Below are 20,404 nucleotides of genomic sequence, written 5' to 3' on the forward strand. Positions count from 1 at the left end.
TAAACTCCAGAAGTTACATAAAAATTGCTTGGGCTTTTTCTGTTTTTCCTTTTTCCTAACAACTCCAAGAATCTAAATGAAAGATAAACTAGGTAAAAGTTTAGAAAAAAGATGGCCACTAAGCAGCAGCTCTCTTGCCCTGTGTCAGTGGAACCCATCCACTAGATGTCAGTGTCCTCTTGGGCAGAGGAAATCCTTGATTCCCAACGCAAATAGGGCAGCTGGCAGTCCTTGGTTATCAGGCCAACTGTCCAAGAGGAAATTCTTATAAAGCATCCCTGGGCCACAACAGAAGCAGCCAGTAATAGAAGCACTTGTGGGTAAGAGACACAGAACAAACACAGCCCTAGACAAAGCTTAGCCAGTAGGGTTAAGAAGCTCATGTCTAAGAACTCTTTTGTGCAACATTACTGATTAAAAGAACACATTTTTCGATAGGATGCTGAATGTGGGTGTTAAAAAAACTGAAAGACAAAGGTCTTTCTTTTTCCTACTTTCTGAAATACCCAAAACACTAACCAACATTTTTGCAGGAAAAAAAAAAAAAAAAACCAGAAGAATGGGTTCTACCTCTACTAAAATATAAATCAGGCTTAAAGAGGCTTAGACTCAGAAGCAATAATGTAAATTATTACAGCACAGTGTAAAATCCTCTGCGATAGGCATGAAACACCACACCCTAAATAAAAGGCAGAGCCAAAGTCAAAGTTCAGGTACATTAAGTGCCTGCTGTCAGAAGAAATGGGTAGGTCTTTTTATTCACCTGCACTACATCTAGATATTAAGGCACACTATAAGTTTTGAACAGAATATTTCAGTTGGAAGAGACCTAAAATTATCATCTAGTCCAGCTGCCTGACCTCTTCAAGGGTGTCTAAATTTGAGTCTAAAAGGAAAACACTGATATTAAAGGACTCAAACTTGACTGCAAGGCCACATACTTGTAAACTAATGGCACTCCTAAAAATTACAATGGGCAAGGGCATGCCAGAGGGGAAGCAGCATCATGCACTACAAAAGAAGACAGACAAACAAGGAAGGTGAGAAAAAGCAAGCCAAGTTTTTATAATACATTTTAATGCACCCAGGATCGTATGAAACCTATACAATCAAGGAACTGATCACTGCAGTGGTAGCACACACAAGAAATCTCTTGGTTCTTGTGGAGGACACTGGGAAGGCTTTGAAGTTGAAAAATAAGAAATTAAGTATTTCAGAGGGGTAGGAAGTACAGATTTCTTTCTTTTTGAAGATATTGGATCAACTTGCCAGAGAATGTTTCATTCAATCCCCCAGCAAGAAAAACACCTTGAAGCCAATTTGACCAAGCACAGGACCTGGCTAAAGACACATCCTGAAGAACCACTTACAGTTACTGCACACTTACATCTGTTACTCTTGCCAGACAGGAAAAGGCTAAAAAAAAATTCACCACAACTTTTTCCCTTAGAAATAGGAACTTTAAAAAAAAAAAAAAAGAAAGAAAAAAAAAGAAAATGAGGAAGTTGAATGGAAGGAAATTACACAGAACTAAAAAAGTAAAACTTTTGCAAGCAGTCCAGGGTCCTGTTGAACAATGCCAGGTAGCAGTACCTGCCACTGTCCTGACCAGGGATGGGCTCTGGTGTCCTGTGTTCATTGACCTATTGATACTACAGACACAATCTCAGCTTCTACTCAGAATCTGCCATTGAGAAGGACTGGGAGCACGGCTGTATTTAATTGTCACAGTATCCTCCAGTCACAATAAAGTACTAGACTAGGTGTACACTTGATTTGACACATTAATTCATTTTAATACCCTGAAGAAACTGAAAAGCATCACATGATCCTAAAGTTTATCTCCTTATCTTCCTCCCCCATTACTAATATACCTATTGCACCATGCACAGAACATTGCATTGTCCCTGGAAAGGACAAAAAAATAATCTCATTCATGTTATTGTTTTCTCCCAACCACAACTGCAGTTATGATCACCTGAACTGCTCATTTTTTTACAACCAAATTATTTTTAAGGGACTGTCTTTTACTCAGATCCTATTTGCCCATGCAAGTCTAAGACAATTTTACCCTTTTGCTCTTACACTGCAAATCCAAAGATATCTTAAGAAAATTGCCCTCAATACAGAAATAACTCCAGGTTTTATTTCCCATGTGCATATATGCCCTACAATAACACTGTGCTTGCTGGTCCATCTCTTTCCAAGATAATTGTTTTGATAATTTTAATGAACAAGTAGATCTTGAGAATAGCAAAAAAGGCAACAAGGGGAACATCCTGGCCAAATTCCAACTCTTCAGCATTTCCTGTAAGCCTTATTTACATCACATCTTCATCCACCTTGCTAACACCATTGGTTGGTCACATACAGTTGTACTCAGCACAAACATAACTGATCTGTAGATTCATTACTCATCTTCTTTCCCAATTATGAAAACCCACACATCCCACACCTCCTCCCAAAAAATCCTAAAAATGTTTATAACATTTTGAGATCCTTTCCAGGCAGCATAATACAATCACAGTCATATTATTCTATTGTACCAAACACCACAGCTATTAATATTCAACTAATTTACTGTGTTCAAGTAACAAACCCATCACCTCAGCACACAAGCAGCCTTTTCAAAACACTACTTCTTTCGTGGTTTATTGATTCTGATTTCATTATTATTAATTATGTACCTAAATATTTAGATACCATCCAAACCCTGCAAATTACAAATGCTAAAGATCGAACGGAAATTACAGGTTTCTTATTTTAAGAAATCATCAGAAAAAGGAAAAAGCAGCCAAAGTAGATTCTAGGCTTTTCTACGTTGTAGAAAATGGCAAGTTACCACCTTGGATACAATTCTAAGGCATACTTCAGACTTTAAAGAAGTTTCCGTCTAGATAAAACCATAAATTTACAAACCGTTATTTATCTGCTTCCATCATATACTGCAGAAGCTAACATATGGAATACAGGAAGGACAGGTTTTGATGATCTACATGATTATAAGATAAGGATAGAGGGGTTTCCTTCTTTACAACTTTGGGATTCTTTAAGTTTGGCATGAGCCATGCTTCTTATTTCAAGTCTGTTCAGCTTCTGGTACAATGAAGTAACACAAGGACAGAGCTTCATTCCCACCCTACCGACAAGGTGTACCAGAGGCAATAGTTAACATCAATTACAACAGCTAATTATATATTGGGATTTTCTCTAACTGTTGCATCAAGTTTTAACAATTTTTCACCTCTTAGCTTTTTACTCCAATTCTGCTGCTTTAATCTTATTTCCCAAGCCACTAATCTCCTTTATTGTCTTTCCTTCCTCATCTCAGAGCAAATGCTGTCTGTACAGTAACTTGCTAGAGACACTTGCTACAGCCCACACTTGCCCATCTAGGAACAGGAAAGCTGCTCAGCACTCAGTCATGTATTCCTCTTTTCTCTGCTTACATGCACATTAAAAAAAATTCTGAGCTGTGGTCAAATTCACATTCTAATTCTGGAAAACCAGAACCCATTTCAGCAAAGCCACAGAACTAACAATGTGACTCGGTGAGACACTGTCAGTGGACGCCCTGGAAGAGCGGCAGCCGCTGGATTGGCATCTCAAACGCCACTGCCTGCAGAGACCGGAGTCAGGCCTTGTTCGAGCGTAAAATACTGGTGACAGCTCCTGGCCCAAGCAGAACTTCTTCCACATTTTTACTGTCTCTTTCAACTCAGTACATTCCTCAACATACATTACTCATGGAGAGAGCAGCAGGCTGCCAACCTGCACACAAATAAGCCATGAACACCTTTCCTGCTTTAGCTTGCTAAAATGCAATGCAATCTCCACAAACTCCTCTTTTTGAACAGCTTCCTCCTAACATTTACTCTTCTCTGCTGCCTTCTCCATCAAAATGTTGTTTTATCTCCCTCAAGAAACATACACATTATAGCATTTTACTGAGTATTGAACTCACATTTCCATTATCTAAAAGCATAATTAGGTGTCATTTCTCCAATTTTAAATCTTCAGGTTTGTGAAACTGCTCGTCACAGCTCCTCAGAATGACAAAATAAGCAGATAAAATACAGGAAATGAGGAAAGTTGCATTACCAAAGTTACTTCCTCTGATCTATCGAAGCCACTCTTGGGAAAAGTTAGATAAGGAAGAATGGAATTTAAATTTCACAAAGATAGCAAAGACTAAACCAAATTGTGAGGTTTTTTAACACCAAAAAAAAAAAAAAAAAAAAAAAAAAAAAAAAAAAAGAGCAACTGGGAAAAATGAGGCTACGTGTTACTACACAGCTTAAAAGGACCAAGTTGCATTGCTGCTTACAGCCATGAAAATTATGTGACTTGCTTTTCAGTGTGGAAACAGATGTGCCTTTAGTCAGAAAAAAACCCCAAACTTCTAATTCCTATAGATGCGGAGGACTGCCTATTGCAGTGTTTCTAGCTAGAAAATAGGCTATAGACATTGCATGAAATTTGGACTGGGGAGAAACAACAACCCTTTCCAAATATCAGAACTCCCTATACTTGCTACTAGGAGAACTATTTAAGCACAGTTAAGTAGGACTCAAAGTTTCCCAATCTTATTTTCCCTTAATGGAAGTGGCAGCATTCCAAACAAAAGCCATACCTTTAAAAGACCTCAATTAATTTTCAACATGTCAGTTAAGTTCAATCTCAACTCCTGTATCTGCTGCTGCAGTTTGACTTCAAGGAACAAGAGCACTTTTCTAAAGCAATGCCCTCTTTAATCCTTGCATTGTGACTTCCCTTAAAAGCTACCTTCTTCTCATTCCCAGTTTCTAGCATTGTGCATCAGTATTCCACTGGGCAACCAGAACAGCTATTAATGCTAATAAGCCCAGACAGGAATACACATTTGTTCTAAAGAGACAGTAACTGCATGACAAGTAATAGGATGAGACATACAGGATTGCTAAGTCCTGGCTTTAAAATGCAAAATACAGAAACACATACTCTACAGCCAAAGCGAATTAATTCACAGGAGCAGTGAAGTATCAAAATGTCTTATCAGGATGCAAGTGCTTCTTATAGATGCATCATGGTGAATAGCACAGGATGTGAGCATGCTCAAGTACACCATTTACTAGAAGGTTGCATCCTGGCCCCAGTGCAAGCTGCACTGCTATTCCCCTTGAATACTGACTGCACTCCTTGTAGGTATCAGGACTCAATATTTATTTTTAAATACTCAAATTAGGCTTTGGTCTCAGTGAATCTCTGTAATAACCAAGCTTAGACAACAGCTTAACACTACAGTGGCTCTTTTGAGGAAAGGGACCTGTAAGCAGTTTTACCTGGTCCAATACAAACCCTGAAATACTATTCCTAGTGAAATGAACAAATCATAGCCGGAAAATTCATAAGGGACACTGCTTGAAGATTCTTACAAAGATCATTTAAACCAGTCTGGTTAAATCTTATTGTCCATAGTCATTAAAAAGCTAGTGACTATCAGAGCCAGGTAACACTTACAAATTTAACTTCTTCTTTAAGAGGATAACAAGGTCAATAAAATGTGTGGCTAAGCTACTCTGTACTGAATTTGAAACCAAGACCCAAATAGACCAGCCAGTTCTACTTTGACCATTGAATTAAAAAAAAAGACAAAACCCACACACATATTCTTATAATCCAACAACTGATCATGCAACACTCACAGAGCTTAAAAGGATACCAAACTATACTATAGACAATCATTTACCTTCAGTTCATTAAATCCATGACAACCTATATAAAGCTAATGCTTGTTCTGTAGAGCTTCTAGTCTAGGAGTGAGGTGAAGTTGAAGAAACATATGAAATTTATTCACATGGTTTTCCACTCATGATGCAATGGCTTCTGTCATCCAAAACCAGTAAAAAACAAAGATTTAAAAATATAAGGAAATCATTTTAGCAGCCCAGGGATAAGGTAGCAGAAACAGAGGAGTAAAGGTGAGGGTAGAAATGAAAAAATAATTAGTAAAATCCAACCACAGCATAAAGAGAGAGCAAAATTAAAACATTCAAGACAGATCAGAGTTGATATGGATCAAAAATACATGTTGCAATTTGCATAAGATCCAACAGAAGTACTATGCCCAGTGGAAAACTACACACTTCGTAGGATGATTCAACAACTAGCTGACATAAGTACAGAATTCCTGAAGGATATCTTGTTTATATAATGTCCAGAAGCTAGATCAAATAAGCTAAAGACAAATCAAAGACAGTAGTATGAATACAAGAGGAAGGTCACATGAGCAAGTATTTCTCTCTTTTCTTCCACAAAAATCCTTCCTCCCTGGCCTTTGATATAATCTCCAGAAGCAAGTCAGGTAACTTTGGTTATGCAAGGTGTGTTGTGAATTTTAAGGGTTTCTCAAGTCCAGCTTGCAAATTAAAGGATTTTATGGACTTAACTTTCCACACAATATGACAATCATATACCCACTAGTCTACCAACCACAGGAAGGAGAGCAGGTTGGGATCTCCATCCAAACAGATCTGGAGTTCAGGAATATGAAGTTGGTAAGCTGCTGTGGTGGGTTGACCCTGGCTGGTGCCAGGTGCCCACCAAAGCCACTCTAGGCCTCCCCTCCACAACTGGACAGGGGAGAGAAAAATATAACAAAAGGCTCATGAGTTAAGGACAGGGAGAGATCACTCACTGATGGCCAACATGGGCAAAACAGATTCAACTTTGGGATATTAACTCAATTTATTACCAACAAATAATGAGAAGTAAAACAAATATTAAAAACAAAAACCACCTTTCCTCCACCCATCCCTCCTTCCCAGGCTCTAGGTTCTCCTCCCAAGCAGTGCAGGGAGATGGGGAATGGGAGTGACAGTCAGTTCATCACATGTTTTTCTTCTGCCACTGCTCAGGGAGAGGAGTCCTTCCCCTGCTCCAGCATGAGATCCCTCCCACAGGAGACAGTTCTCCACAATCTTCTCCAGAGTGAGCCCTCCCCACAAGCTACAGTTCATGAACTGTTCCAATGTGGGTCACTTTTCCATGCAGTGCAGTCCTTCAGGAACAGACTGCTCTAACGTGACCCCCACAGGGTCACAAGTCCTACTAGGAAACCTGGTCCAGCATGGGCTTCTCCCTGTGAGCAGTCTGTTCCAGGTTGGGCTTCCCACAGGGTCCTAGCCCTCTTTCAAGCATCTACCTGTTCCAGCATGGGGTCCCTCCAAGGATTGCAGGTGGATCTCTGCTCTCCTGTGGACCTCCCCGGGCTGCACGGACACAGCTGCCTCACCATGGGCTGCACCAGGGGCTGCAGGGGAATCTGCTCTGGCACCTGGAGCACCTCCTGCCCCCCCTTCTGCACTGATTTGGGTGCTTGCAGGGCTGTTTCTCTCAGATATTCTCACTCTGCTCTTCTCTGGCCACAATTACTTCTGTGCAATAACTTTTTTGGGTTTTCTTCTTAAATATGTTATCCCAGAGGTGCTGCCACCATCTCTGATGGGCTCGGGCTTGGCCAGCAGTGGGTCCATCTTGGAGCCACTGGCATTGGCTCTGTTGGACATGGGGGAATTGTGTTTTAGGTGGTTTCTCAGAGAAACCACTCCTGTAGCCCCCAACCACAACTAAAATCTGTCCATGCAAAACCAATACAGCTACATTCCCCTAAGGAGAACATTCCACCTTTTCAGTTGTCACCAATAAACACCAGATTCCAGTACCACACTAACAAGAATCTGTTAGCAGGGAAGGAAGGAAAAAACCCCAAGATAAAAAGTAAATATTGTCTGCTTTGTTATCACTTGTCTTATTCAGGTGTTCCATGCAAACTATTCCATCTACACCACCAGTACATAACTTGGGAAACTCCTGACTTCAGCATCAAGTTCTGGAGGCATTAAAGTGGAAAGTAATACAACAGCCCAATAAAACATAAACCACATGGCACACAAAGAATAGAAGAAACTAATTTTTGCATTTATTTACAAAAGCCAATTCCAACGCCTCCCTGACGTGCCCTAGAAGATCCTTTACCTGGCAGAAAACATGGCCATTTTTAGTTCAAAAGGTACTGTCTGTAGAAATAAATCAGCTCTTTACCTACTTATATTCCTTCACTGAATTCCCTTGTTACTTCACTGCTGCTTTTCTCACTTCTAAACAAATCCTGATCTCATATACACTTAATATATCTGGAAGTTACCTTTCTCCATAAGAGCTAAAAACATCATCATTGAGGTTTTTATATCCACATCCTTTGGATGACCATAGCATCTTAATGTACCAGACAGGGGATATTTTTTTCTATGAATACAGGAAGGGAAGCCCATTATGTATGCTGTAAGGCTGGAGAAACAGGATGCTGGCTTCATTTTCACACGATCACCAATTTAAACAGTGCTAATGCTTTTTAAAGTGCCGTGCCAGAAAGACATGTTGCTACAGCCTTGCACCAAAAATACTATAGTGTTTAATCATGTATAAGGCACCAAATGCAAGCTCGTATTCAGGCTGTTCCATATTAAAATTAGTAGTGGAATTAGCTAGCATCTTAAAAGGAAATATTCTTTCCCTTTAGGAAATCACATTGATTTATGGCAACAGCTTGCTGACTTTGGGATACACACATTTTTTCTGTGTTATTGGTCTCCCATGTTAAATAATTTATCAACAGGCTATAGATTTCTGTAATTTGTACAAAATACAACTAGGCTTCTCTGCCACAGTTTCACCTGCTCTTTTCAGAACAACAAAAATAGGAAGCTTACATCCCAAATAATTTGCAAGCTGCATTTTCGCCACAAAAGGCAAAAGAAATTAAAGCTCACATTTCATCATCTTAATCAAAATATTAAGAAAATACATGGCACCAGTTGAAGAAGCAACTGTAGCAGTGTTACTACAGAATGCCAAGGCAATTCCCACAGCAGTTCTGTGGAATAGCCTCTGGAAAAGTACTCCTGTTTATAAGGAAAATACAAAAGGTTGTGATAGGGCTTAACCTGCAGCTTAATAACTTATTTCAGAGCATTCAGTTTGAAAAGCTGACTCACGTCCAAAGCTTTAAGTGCCTGTGTAGCACTTAAAGAATTTCTGTAGCAAAGGGCTGTTAAAGGAAACAACGTATATTTCTCCTTTCTGGGCATAGTCTTCATGAAGTAGAAATAACAGAAAAATACAGCATCTATAAAACACCACATTTCTTTACTAAAGTAAATTCCAGTGAGTGCCTGTAGTACTTTCCAAGTCCCTTCTACCTGCCTAAAATCAGTCATTTTCTCCATTAACATTTACATATAGTTCCCTATATGTCCATTAACGTCACAGTTCTGTTTATGCAACCTCAAAGAATATGAGTTAAAATTAATTTTACAGTATAATTTGGTCACAATAAAAATCCACACAGTTTTGTGTAACCACCTAAACTACCAAAATTGAAATCTTACAAGTAACTGTTGAATACGTAGAGCTTATCTGGGGACATTTACATTATCTAAGAGATGATTTCCTTCCTTTCGCAGTTTGTGCAATAGGGGTGCTGCCCTATAGGCAATTTATAATTAATTCAGCTCTGCAGGAATTCTCCGTTTCTTGAAGCAGTTCAACTAACCTACATATGCCCTTCCCTCCAGAACAGTGTTTCGTTTTCCAGCTTTATTTTGAGCTAAATGCTTCCCTTGAGTACTCCTACTGGACAACTGTATTCATTTCAATTAACAATTACCTATTTGCTAAAATTATCAGAATATATATGAGGGAGTAAGTAATAACGAAAGCATAGCTTCCAGTTGTAATCCTGCTTCTCATGCATGAAGGTGAAGATTCAAGTAGACAATAAAGGAAGAATTAAGACTTAGTTTCTACATGTGTAAAAACAGTAAAAAAAGAGCTATGCGCTACAAATATGCAGGACATGATATATTTACCACTGAGACATCTCCATGATCAATTTCACTCACAGAGCAGCCAGTTATCAACTTCTGACCCAGTCTATCCACAGTCTAAATGCAGTGCACTGTTCCTATCACTTGCCCTTCTCTGTCTGTTCTGCTTTTTATATTAATTGATCTCTCAGTTTTGTGCAGTGAGACAACTGGACAACTAAGCCAATAAGAACATTTGTTTAAGTAGGAAGGTATACCCAAGTACCACACGTGCTACCCACACACTTGAGGAAAGAAAGACACTGTTCCATCCCAGGGTTATGCATTACAAACACAGTGAAATAAGAAGTGAAACATTTAGGACAGAGTAGAACACTATTCAGGCTTCTCAAGAGCAGTGCAGTTCCCACAGCAACTAGTCATTTAAACGTGATGCATAATCCACACTGACAATTCCTCTGAACACTTGGACAGGAAACCCATGAAACATCCTTTCAGTTTGGAACCCTGTTGTTCAAAGATAGCTGCGTCCTCCAAGAACTATCAGAAGAATAAAAATAATGCCATATTATCATAATGGAAGACAAAATGTATTTAAAAATATAATCAACAATGGAAAACAATATGAAAATTCTGGAACAGGCCCCTGAAACTCTCAAATGTGAGAAGTAGCTGGAAATCAAGCCAGTAAGTCCAGAAAAACATGCATGAACCAGAACCTAGAACTAATTCAGCTCAGCACAAGAAATTAATTTCTCATCCACGATATTGACCCTAAAGCAAATATGAAAGATAGCAAGGATAGCAACAATAGCAGAGGTGCTGACTGCCCAACCTCAATAAAAGCAGGAACATAAGACATCACTCATGTACCACATCCCTTCCAGCCTCCCTTTGATTGTTTGTATTTGCTGCCCAGAGGAACAAGCCTTGGCCCCTTGTTCCCACTGCAGCCCAGTTGCACAGCTGAAAGATGGTTATTTACCTCTCTGGACCCCCAAAAACCCCACTCTCTCACTGATCCACATAGAAGCTGTTCTTCCCATGATTACAAAGAGTATCTGAAAAATATGAAAAGTATGTGAAAATACACATCTGTGTATTTTCAGAAGAAAAACAAAAAGCAGATGTCATCCACATGAGGCAGCAAGAATGACAAGACAGCAGGACAAATACAGCAAGATGTAAAATTATTCAAGAGGACACCACTGTACTCTGACCTTAGAAAAACAAACCCAGCTACACCTTACAAGACTATATAAAAAGGAAGTTAATGTTAAAAAGTTTGTTTTAAAATGGCAAGTTCAGTGTCATAACTAAATGAAAGAGACTAAAGTAGTACATACATTCTTTAAAGCAATATGGTTTTAACCAAGTTAACTTCCCCTTAGAGACTGATGCTTTCCAACCCATGACTTTAGACACCAAAAATCATAGCAAAGATCAGGCAATTAAAACTAATAAATTCCAATAATGTTTAGGAATCAAGGCCTGCTCTCCAACATGTAAAAATGAAGCATATAGCCCTTCTGACAAAAAGGAAGGACCACAAGTTATATGGATACCCTTAACAACTTAACAACGGTGTTAAGATTTCTCCAAATCATAGCAAATTAAAAATTGAACAATCCAACCAATCCATACAGCATTTAAAACTTTCAGTCTACTCATGTAGTTGCCCTTGGCACATTCCTAACACTAGGCAATGCCATTCTTTCTGCAGAACTAAGGGAACTCAGAAGTAAAACTAATATAGAAAATTAACTGTCAGAAGCATTATGGTAGGATTTCCTTCAAAATTATTGATGCCTCCTTCCAGAAATATGAATGAATGAATGAATGAAACATGTTTCTTTGCTTTTGTTCCTAATGACATGTGTAGCCCATGAGGCAACATCATTCACAGCTTCAGTCCTCATAATAGCCAGATATTTTTCTCCATTGAAGTAACTGCCTTGCTACTTTTTGGAGCTGATAATTCAATTCTTCTAGGTTTTACTTTCACAAGACACTTCCATTAGGACAATATTGGCTTTAAGTCTTCCCATAAATTAACACCAATAAAATTACCTTTTAAAGAAATTAAAAGTATTGGCTTGTAGGAGGACAGATAGGAGCAAAAATTAGGTCAACTAAACTAGGTCATCCATTTATACCTCCATTTATCTGGTACCTTTTGGGAAACATTTTTCTCTAGTTGAACTTTTTAGCTGTGTAAGAATTTTTGCATTCTAAAGCTGATGACAAAAGGGTAGCTAGAACAAGGCCCTCAGGGATGCAAGCAGCAACTTTCCTATGCAAACCTCAGGGACTGAAACATCCTGACACCAGTATTCAGAGATACTTTAAAACAACAGTTTCCAACCCAGAATGATGGTCCTAAAGCCTGACAGACTTGACTGTGCTCTTCTGCTCTTACAACTCTTTCCTTGCCTTGCTGCACTCTCAGCTTCCCTAGTAAAGCTACTGGCTTTGCACTTGTATTGTCTCAGCAGTATTGGGTCTGAATACAATTTGGTTTCTTGAAGATGCAGAGGGACTCCAGACAGAAATCCAACAATACAGCCACTCTCTGGGGCTCTAGGTTCTGGATCCAAAACTCCACAGCCATACCAGAGTGCTCTCCTTTCATAAACGCATTCTGACTGCTGAAATTTAAACAAATAATTCACGAGTTAAGTTTATATTAGCAAGTTCTTTTGTCAGATGAAGCAGGAAAACAAAGAGCTTAATCTCTCTGCAACATTCACGTGCTAGTTAATAGAAATAGAAATGCAAGTCCATGCTTCATTTAGGGCAAACACACACAGCTGAGTTATCCAAGCCTGTGCTGGCATAATCTTAGCAATTGTGGAGTACAAGAGTTTGAGAAAAACACCAGGATGCAAACACTGCACTTCCTAATGGCACAAAGAGCTCCTGCTCTACCTAATTAACTTGTGCTTTACTTCCTCATCTGACCTTTAACACTGATGCCTCTCCCTAAATGAAGGCTGTTTTATAAGACTAAGAAAAAAACATCCTCTACCTTCTGATTTCAGTTCTAGAAATGCATATCCAAGGTACTCCTATACTTTCAGCTTTTCCCAACATTAAGAAATGCATTACTATTTTCCCTGTGCCAAAATATCCTTTGTACTAAGCATACTACAGTAATAGCAGTACACAATGCAAAATCCACCAATCTTAAATAGTAACAGTGAAGAAGATAAAATATCATTTCTGTTTATTACAAACCAATGCCTTTAAGAGATTAATACAGAAGCCTCAGAGTTTTGTTGCCCTTATGATCAACAAATGTACACACATTAGATAATCTGAATATCTGCTTAACCTTCCCCTGCTTGCAGAGCTGATAACTTATATTTCGCTATAACAGCATCAAGGAAAAACACCCTGAACCTATTGCAATTTTAAAGTAAATTACATGCACTCCAAATCAAGAAATTTGTACTACAGATCAGTGACATATGCAGAACAGTACATAGGCATACAGCCATACATATAGAAATATATAAGCACGTACATGGAGCTACACAACGATAGGTTAGGGTCTATGGTTCATGAACTACGGTCACAAGAGACATATCCATATATAGGTATCTATTGATCCCTATCTATCTATACACATATGTAACTAAATACACCAAAAGGTGCTGTAGAATTGAGGTAAGAATAAAACCAAAGTATGTATTTGACAGGCTATTTAAATTATTTGGTGTGCATGTAGCATGCCATGAGGTGCAAGGTCAACATTACCATTTGCTCCTCCTGAATGATTCTTTAACTTTCTGCAAAGCCCGTAAACAACCCTTTTTTCTATGAGAACAGTAGACTTACACACTGCTGTCTTTGGAAAACGAGCAAACAGAACTTATTACCACACAAGTTATTTGACACAACCCAGAGCATTGCCTAACTGACTTGATTTAGTTTCATGTGCCTGAAAGAATTGCAATTTTAGGCAGAGTTTGCAAGTTCTTATACCCCAGGGTCACTGCAGCAGCTTTGTGGCTGTATTCAATGGCCTCTACGAAAATTCAGAATGGCATCTTTGAAGCAACAGAAACAGCACTCATTTCCTCAGAAGGGGACAAAAAAGCTGAATATTTAAACTGAATGATTCTTCATGTAAAATTGTATTTTCATATAACATTTAATGAACAGTATTTCACAAAATTTCAGAAGCCTCTGAAGTTTGGGTTTACTGAAATGACTGTCCAGTCACATTGCTCCAGCCAGGTTTGGTCCATGTAAAAGAAGCTTTATGAATAGGCCCAATGACTATAACCACACACAATGATGTCATGTATTGGAGTGTGGCCCTCACATACAAATTAACAGCATACAGATGAAATACAGTTAACGGAAACAAAACTTTAGCAATACATTTGCACGCAAATTTAAGCATAATATGAAAGGTGACTACTAACAGATCCATTATTTAACCCTGAAATGATAAAAATACACAAGGCATATCTAAAATGACAGTTGTCTATGACCTATTAACACATTGCTAAGAGCAGGGTTTCTTCTAACTGATCAGCTGTACAACACACTTACGGGTCATTTTCTCCAAGGCAATTACTCTTTCTGTCATGCTTTAGGGAAAATAAGTGCTCCAAACAGTTGTTTTTTCAAAAGAACCCAATTTACAAGAATTCCATGCAAACCTGTGCTTACACCAATTAAATCTTGGTTTTGAAGTTTCAAGAAACAGTTTACCATCTAGTTGATTGTACCAAAGCATTTTTTCCCAGTTTAACCTTTACAGATACAAATAATTTCTCTTGGAAAGACAGCACACATTTTATAACATATATGACAAAGCATTAGTATTTCTACATATTACAAGCATGAAACTCATTAAACAGATACTAGTAAACATCACTTCCAAAAGTATCTATATAGTGGGATCTTAAAAAAATAATGCAGAGATGGTAAAAAAAGATAAAAGTTTTATAAGTTTGCAGATTATATGCCTGCCTTATAAATCTGAAAGATCTTCACAGATACTCAAAAGGTGCACTAATAGTATTTGAATCAGAAAGGCTTATGCAAATGCACATTAATACACAGACAAGCTTTTAAGAGGGGCATTTCTGAAGTGCTACAGTTGAATAAGTATTTCTGGTATCCGTAATGCTGTTCCAGAACCAGAACAAAAGGTATGTCATGACTGGCATCAGTATGTGGGGGCTTTCACTATGAATCTTAGTAGTTTTAATTGGTGATTTAGTATAGTGAAGATTGTTAGTTCATTTTAAGCAGACTTTAGGCATTTTAGAAATTTAGAGGCATTTAGAAATGCCTTTTCCTGAAAAAAACCACCAAAAAGCAAAACAAAGACAAAACCCTCAAAAAACACAGAAAGTTTTATAACATCTGGTGCAGCACTTCCTATGATCAGCTACATTTTATCTTTACAAGTCAAGCACATTCCATCTCCCATTTTTTTAAATAGCATTTTCACAAAATAATCAGAAGTGCTTAAACATAAAAATTTCAAAAATAAAACCAACTAGAGATAAAAAGCATAGAAACTACTTTTTTCCTGTTTCAAATCAGACCCATACAAATTCCCTTTCATACTTCAGAAAACAGCACCTTGAGTACTTTACTGTCTCCAAACCTAAAAGTTTCAGCTTAGACAGACTGAACAGAACACACACACACAATATTCAGCTGTTAGTTACCTGTGCCCTCGTTGACGAAAGGTATAAAGAGATCTGTGACTAGGTGTAACGAAGTTGTCAAAAAAAAATCATTATTATTTAGACTGATGATTTAAGACAGGATCATTTTGACACCACTACCTCCAAACAGCATCTGAGGATTCCTTACACAGCATCCATCACAAAAAAACCCATTCTCATCCATCCACTGTGTTCCATGACAACAGATTAGCCAGATACATAACTCAAAAAATGAAGCAAGACGGTCATGTACCACAAAACAATTGAAACATAACATCTGATCTTTGAAGGTAAAGCTCCACACTATTCATATTTCAGTTCTCCTCTAACAATGGCAACCTACATCAAGTGAGAAATGAGAGTGTCAGAATGCTTTTGTCACGACTATCACATATGAAAACAAAAATTAATTGTTAATTGTGGGTAAATTAAAATAAAAAAATAAATCAGCAAGTAATATTTATCAAGGTCTTTATAAATTCTAGAATCTAGAAAAGCTGTTTTCTTTTCCTCCATATGGAACTTTGACTTCCAATCCTTGTTTGACATAAGACACATGTTCATTATAAAAAAATCAGAACCTAGACCATGCTGGTTGTATTCATACAGCATGAAACACCAAGAGGAAGCAATCTATACTTATTTCCTTCTGCCCAAATAGCAATGTCAGCAAAAACCCAGGAAAAAGTATACTCCTGGATGTACTGCAACCATAGAACAAAATCCTAACCTACATTATTTTAGGAAAAAGCCCACTTACCCCTATATCCACATATATATGATTACTGGCAAGGCATCCAGATATGTCTACCCTGTGTTCAAACTATCCACTTCATTTAATCCTAATTGTGTACACCCAGAGTACTGAAGTGATCTAGTAGTAAGTCCTGCTTACTTCCTAGTGCAAACTAATTAAATACATTTGATTTCCAGTAACAAACTTGCTACTAGTGCCCAGACTATAGAATTTATCTTGTTATTGGGGGGGGGAGGTGGGAAGACAGTGGTGGAGTGGATAATAATCAACTTTCCACCTTCCCAGCGGAAGTTGTTTCCAGGTATGTCAATGCCATTATTAAATTGCAGTCTTAGTCATCTACACTCTGGACTTTCAATAGCAATCAGCCAGGCTTATCAGCCTACCTGTGCACACCTCTAGCTTCTCTACCTCTCCTCCAGCACTCCCTGGAACCCATCACGTACTTTTAATTCATTCACTGAGGCCTATACACAACTCTCTAAGCCTATTACTCAACACATTCAAAGGGAATAAAGACCTAAAGGTAAAGAATCATTTTCATTTGCATTCACTCACTATTCCATTCATATTTTAGATTCCATTTTGACTTGGAAATGAAGCGATGAGTAACAGCAATTCCTATTCCACAAACCTGCCACTGTTTAACAGCCACAGAACGTCCTGCACTTAAATGAGAAAACACAACTTCCTCCCTTCTCACCCCTCAAAAAATATCTACTAATTCTTTAAGTAAACAGAATACTGAAATTTATATCCCCTTTACCTTTTTCTTCTTCTCCCTCTTCAATCATTTCAAAGGGGACCTAAGCATGGCTCTGTTAAGACAGCCAAATACACTCAAAAACACATACCCCAAAAAAACCCAAAATACCCCAACATATTCATAGTGAAAAAAAAATCAGCAATTATGATTCTTGTCACTACATTAATCTATGTCTGCTTTACTATATAAAGGTGAATATTAGAGCTGAAGATCAGCATCCTAATTTCCTGCTTTTCCTTTAATTTCTGATACAAAAATCAAATAGGAAAGTTTGAAATACAAAGTGTTAAGAGGATAAAAGAAATTTTCAAAACAATTCTCCCAAAAATATTTAACACTCTTTCAGGTAACACACCTTTTTCCTGAAATGTCTTGCCCATTAGTTCCTATAATCCTGTTTTGCCATTTTTACCAGTATTCTTACTGCTACAGGAGAACAGTGGGAAAATTCACTGCCTATACAGTTGAAAGCTACAGAAACAGCATGCTGTCAAACAGAGAAATTGAAACAAAAGCTATTTTTCTGTACACAGGTGCCACTGCTTCAAAGAAAGGATGATAAAAAATGTATTGCATACCATTTGACTACAACAAAGCTAAAACATCAGGATATTTATCAGATATGAAATGGTAGAAGCAAGTTAGGAGATCTAGAACAAGTACTTAACACAGAGATTATTAAAAACGTTCTGCATTTTGCACTAGTCTAGGCCAGCCTTTCTGTACAGTACATATAATCTACATGAACAAGACGGACTCATCAGTACAAGGCAAGATGTCAATTCGTGTTAACTACCAATTATATTACTAAAACTATGACTTAATGAAAAGCTTCTGTCAATTCTGTAACCTTTAAGCTCTCATGTAAAGATTCAGAAGGGTCCTATTGCTCCAACGCCGTTCTTCATTTCACACGTTTCTCTCTTCCTTTCCCACACACTCAGATGTTTCAGCAGCATACTTTTAGTATTTGCAAAATCCTGCCCAAAGAGCATGGCCGATTTCCCACGGGCTCCCTCCCCACCCTGGATGAACTCGTTACTTCCCAAAGTCCACTTCCTCTTCCACCCCTGGACCTGCCAGCGCTCCCAGCGCCCCTCCGCCTTGCGCAACATCCGCGGCCTCCTCCCCACATTTCGGACAATCTCCGATGCGACACTTATATTGAGATTTTTTTTGTTGTTCCCAGACCACTAGCACAGACTGACAGCTTAAAGGGCTAACGATGTGCTTTCAATCCCAAAGAGTGACGCATAATAAAGCGAGCTACGAAACAGATACGGAGGGCACTAACCCGCTCTCCTTCAGCTCTTCTGTGCGTCAAACTGCATTTTGATATTAAGTATTTAAATGATACTGAAAAGTGCCAGCAACATCTACCCAGTCAAAATCATTGTTCACCGCTCAGACCACCAGTTCAAAAAATAAAGCTCCCGAGATATTATAACAGCTCAATCAAACAGCTAAAATAAACCAGGAAAAGCATTAATTCTCCAACACAATTTTTCCCAGAGCGCACACATTAACCAAAGACTGACGGTGAACTGATCTGGAAGGAAGAAAGGACGAGGGATACAGGCAGGGCTGCGATGGGGGATGGGAGATGTTAGGGAAAGGAAGATGAATATTCCTCCAAGGACTATCAATACATTTAACACATCTCCTCGGAAAAAAGAGAAATCTCAAGCAGGCAGCTCTAGGGGCAGATAAAAGTGGAAGGAGCGAAGGAGTGCCCGATTATCCCCAGCTGACATCATAGACGGCAATCCTGCAGAAAAGGGGCTGCAAGGGCGAGGAAGCGCTCGCAGCCCCCCGCGCCGCCTCTGTCCCCTTTATGTGCTCAGGGAAGCAGCGGGGCGGGAGGACGAGGAACCTCCCGGTTAATTTTGCAAGAGCCCACGACCACCACCTCCCCAGGAGCGGCGAAGGGCCGGGGCCGCGGCGACAAACCTCCCAGGGGTGGGGGGCAGGAAGGAGGCTGATGCCAGGCGGACACGCTCCCTTCCCCCGCCGAGCTCCGAAGTGGTGGTGGGCACAGGGAGCCGGCCGAGCACCGGGGCACACAATAGCAGGTCGCCCCCAGCGATGCGACGCTCGCCCGCCCCGACACCCCCTCGCTCGCGGGGGAATGGGGAAGGGGCTGGGGTCACCCCCCCGCCCCAGGGGGCGGCAGGAGCCCCGCCCGCCCCGCCCGCGCCGCCGCCCCTCACCATGAAGTCGCTGGCGAAGTTGTCCTCCCCATTGTGGTCCGTGTCCTTCATGGCCTGGACTCGCTAATGAATTTCCTCAGGATCTCCTCCTGGTTCATCCTGCCCCGCCGGCCGCCCTGCGGAGCGGGAGCCCCGGCCGCCCGCCCGCTCTCCGCCCGATGCCCCCTCCGCCGCACGACCCGTCACCCGGCTGCCTTCCTTCCCTTCCCTGCCTCGCCTCTCCCCCGCCCGGGCCTGCCCGCGGCCTGCTGGCTCCGCTCCCGCCCTGCTCACGGCCGCCCGGCCGCCCGCTCCATCCTCCCCTCCCTCCGCCCGACCCTCCCTGGAGCAGCCGACACGGACACGACACGATCCCTCCTCCTCCCCCCCCGCGCACGCGCGGCGCCCGCCCCGCCCCGCCCTCTCCCTGTGCCCCGCCCCTCCCCGACCATGCGCCGCTCCCATTGGCTCGCCCGACGGCCGCCTCGCCCTATTGGCGGCCGCGCACGCCAATCACCGGCCGCCCGGGCCTCCAGGGAGGGCTCTCTGGGCCCTGCGTTTCGCCCCGCTCCTCCGACCCCCCTGTTTCCCGTGGATGGGACCGCCCGAAGGGCGCCTCATGGAACGCTGGAAGGGACCACTTGGCGCGCGGGGGGGAGGCCGAGGGAGCGGAGCTGCTCCCGCTGGAACACAATGGGCGGCGGTGGGTGCTGGCGGCGCCGTGCCGGGAGGCAGCGGCATGTCGGGACATGTAGTCGCGACAGCGCCGCGTCCTGGGGCGGGGGGGCTCACGCAGCGTCCCCACTGAAACGCCCGGAGCAGAAGGATCCCGCCCCGGGTGGGAAGCCCGCAGCCGTGGGAAGTGCCGGGGGGTCCCCTGCGGCGGCGGTGCTGAGGTGCGGCGGCGGTGAACACCGGACAGCGGGAAGATGGCGGGGCGGGACGGGGCAGGGGACGGGGACGGGCGCGGACACCTGGCTGGGAACCGCTCCTCGCGTATTTGTATGTAGCTATATTAAGTATATATATATATATATATATATGTTTGTGTGTTTGTATATTAATTATATCTGTATATATGTAAGTGTATATTCTTTATGAAGTATATATATGTATGCGTGTGCATATAT

General features: G+C 40.8%; 1 protein-coding gene across 3 annotated transcripts in view; it reads right to left on the reverse strand.

The window, feature by feature from the left end:
* Positions 1-19,478, reverse strand: part of PTPN12 (protein tyrosine phosphatase non-receptor type 12) — a 70,645-nt gene extending 51,167 nt beyond the window's left edge. For 2 of the 3 annotated variants that reach the window (XM_039570371.1, XM_039570370.1), the window contains exon 1: positions 19,296-19,476. In XM_039570371.1, the coding sequence (XP_039426305.1) occupies positions 19,296-19,346 (51 nt within the window). In that variant the 5' untranslated portion in view covers positions 19,347-19,476. Of the gene's footprint in view, positions 1-19,295 lie in introns of all 3 variants that reach the window. The other variant, XM_039570372.1, reaches the window with a different exon arrangement.
* Positions 19,479-20,404: the final 926 nt, after the last annotated feature.

This window comes from Corvus cornix, chromosome 1A, assembly GCF_000738735.6.
Source record: "Corvus cornix cornix isolate S_Up_H32 chromosome 1A, ASM73873v5, whole genome shotgun sequence".
NCBI classification, from domain to species: Eukaryota; Metazoa; Chordata; class Aves; order Passeriformes; family Corvidae; genus Corvus; species Corvus cornix.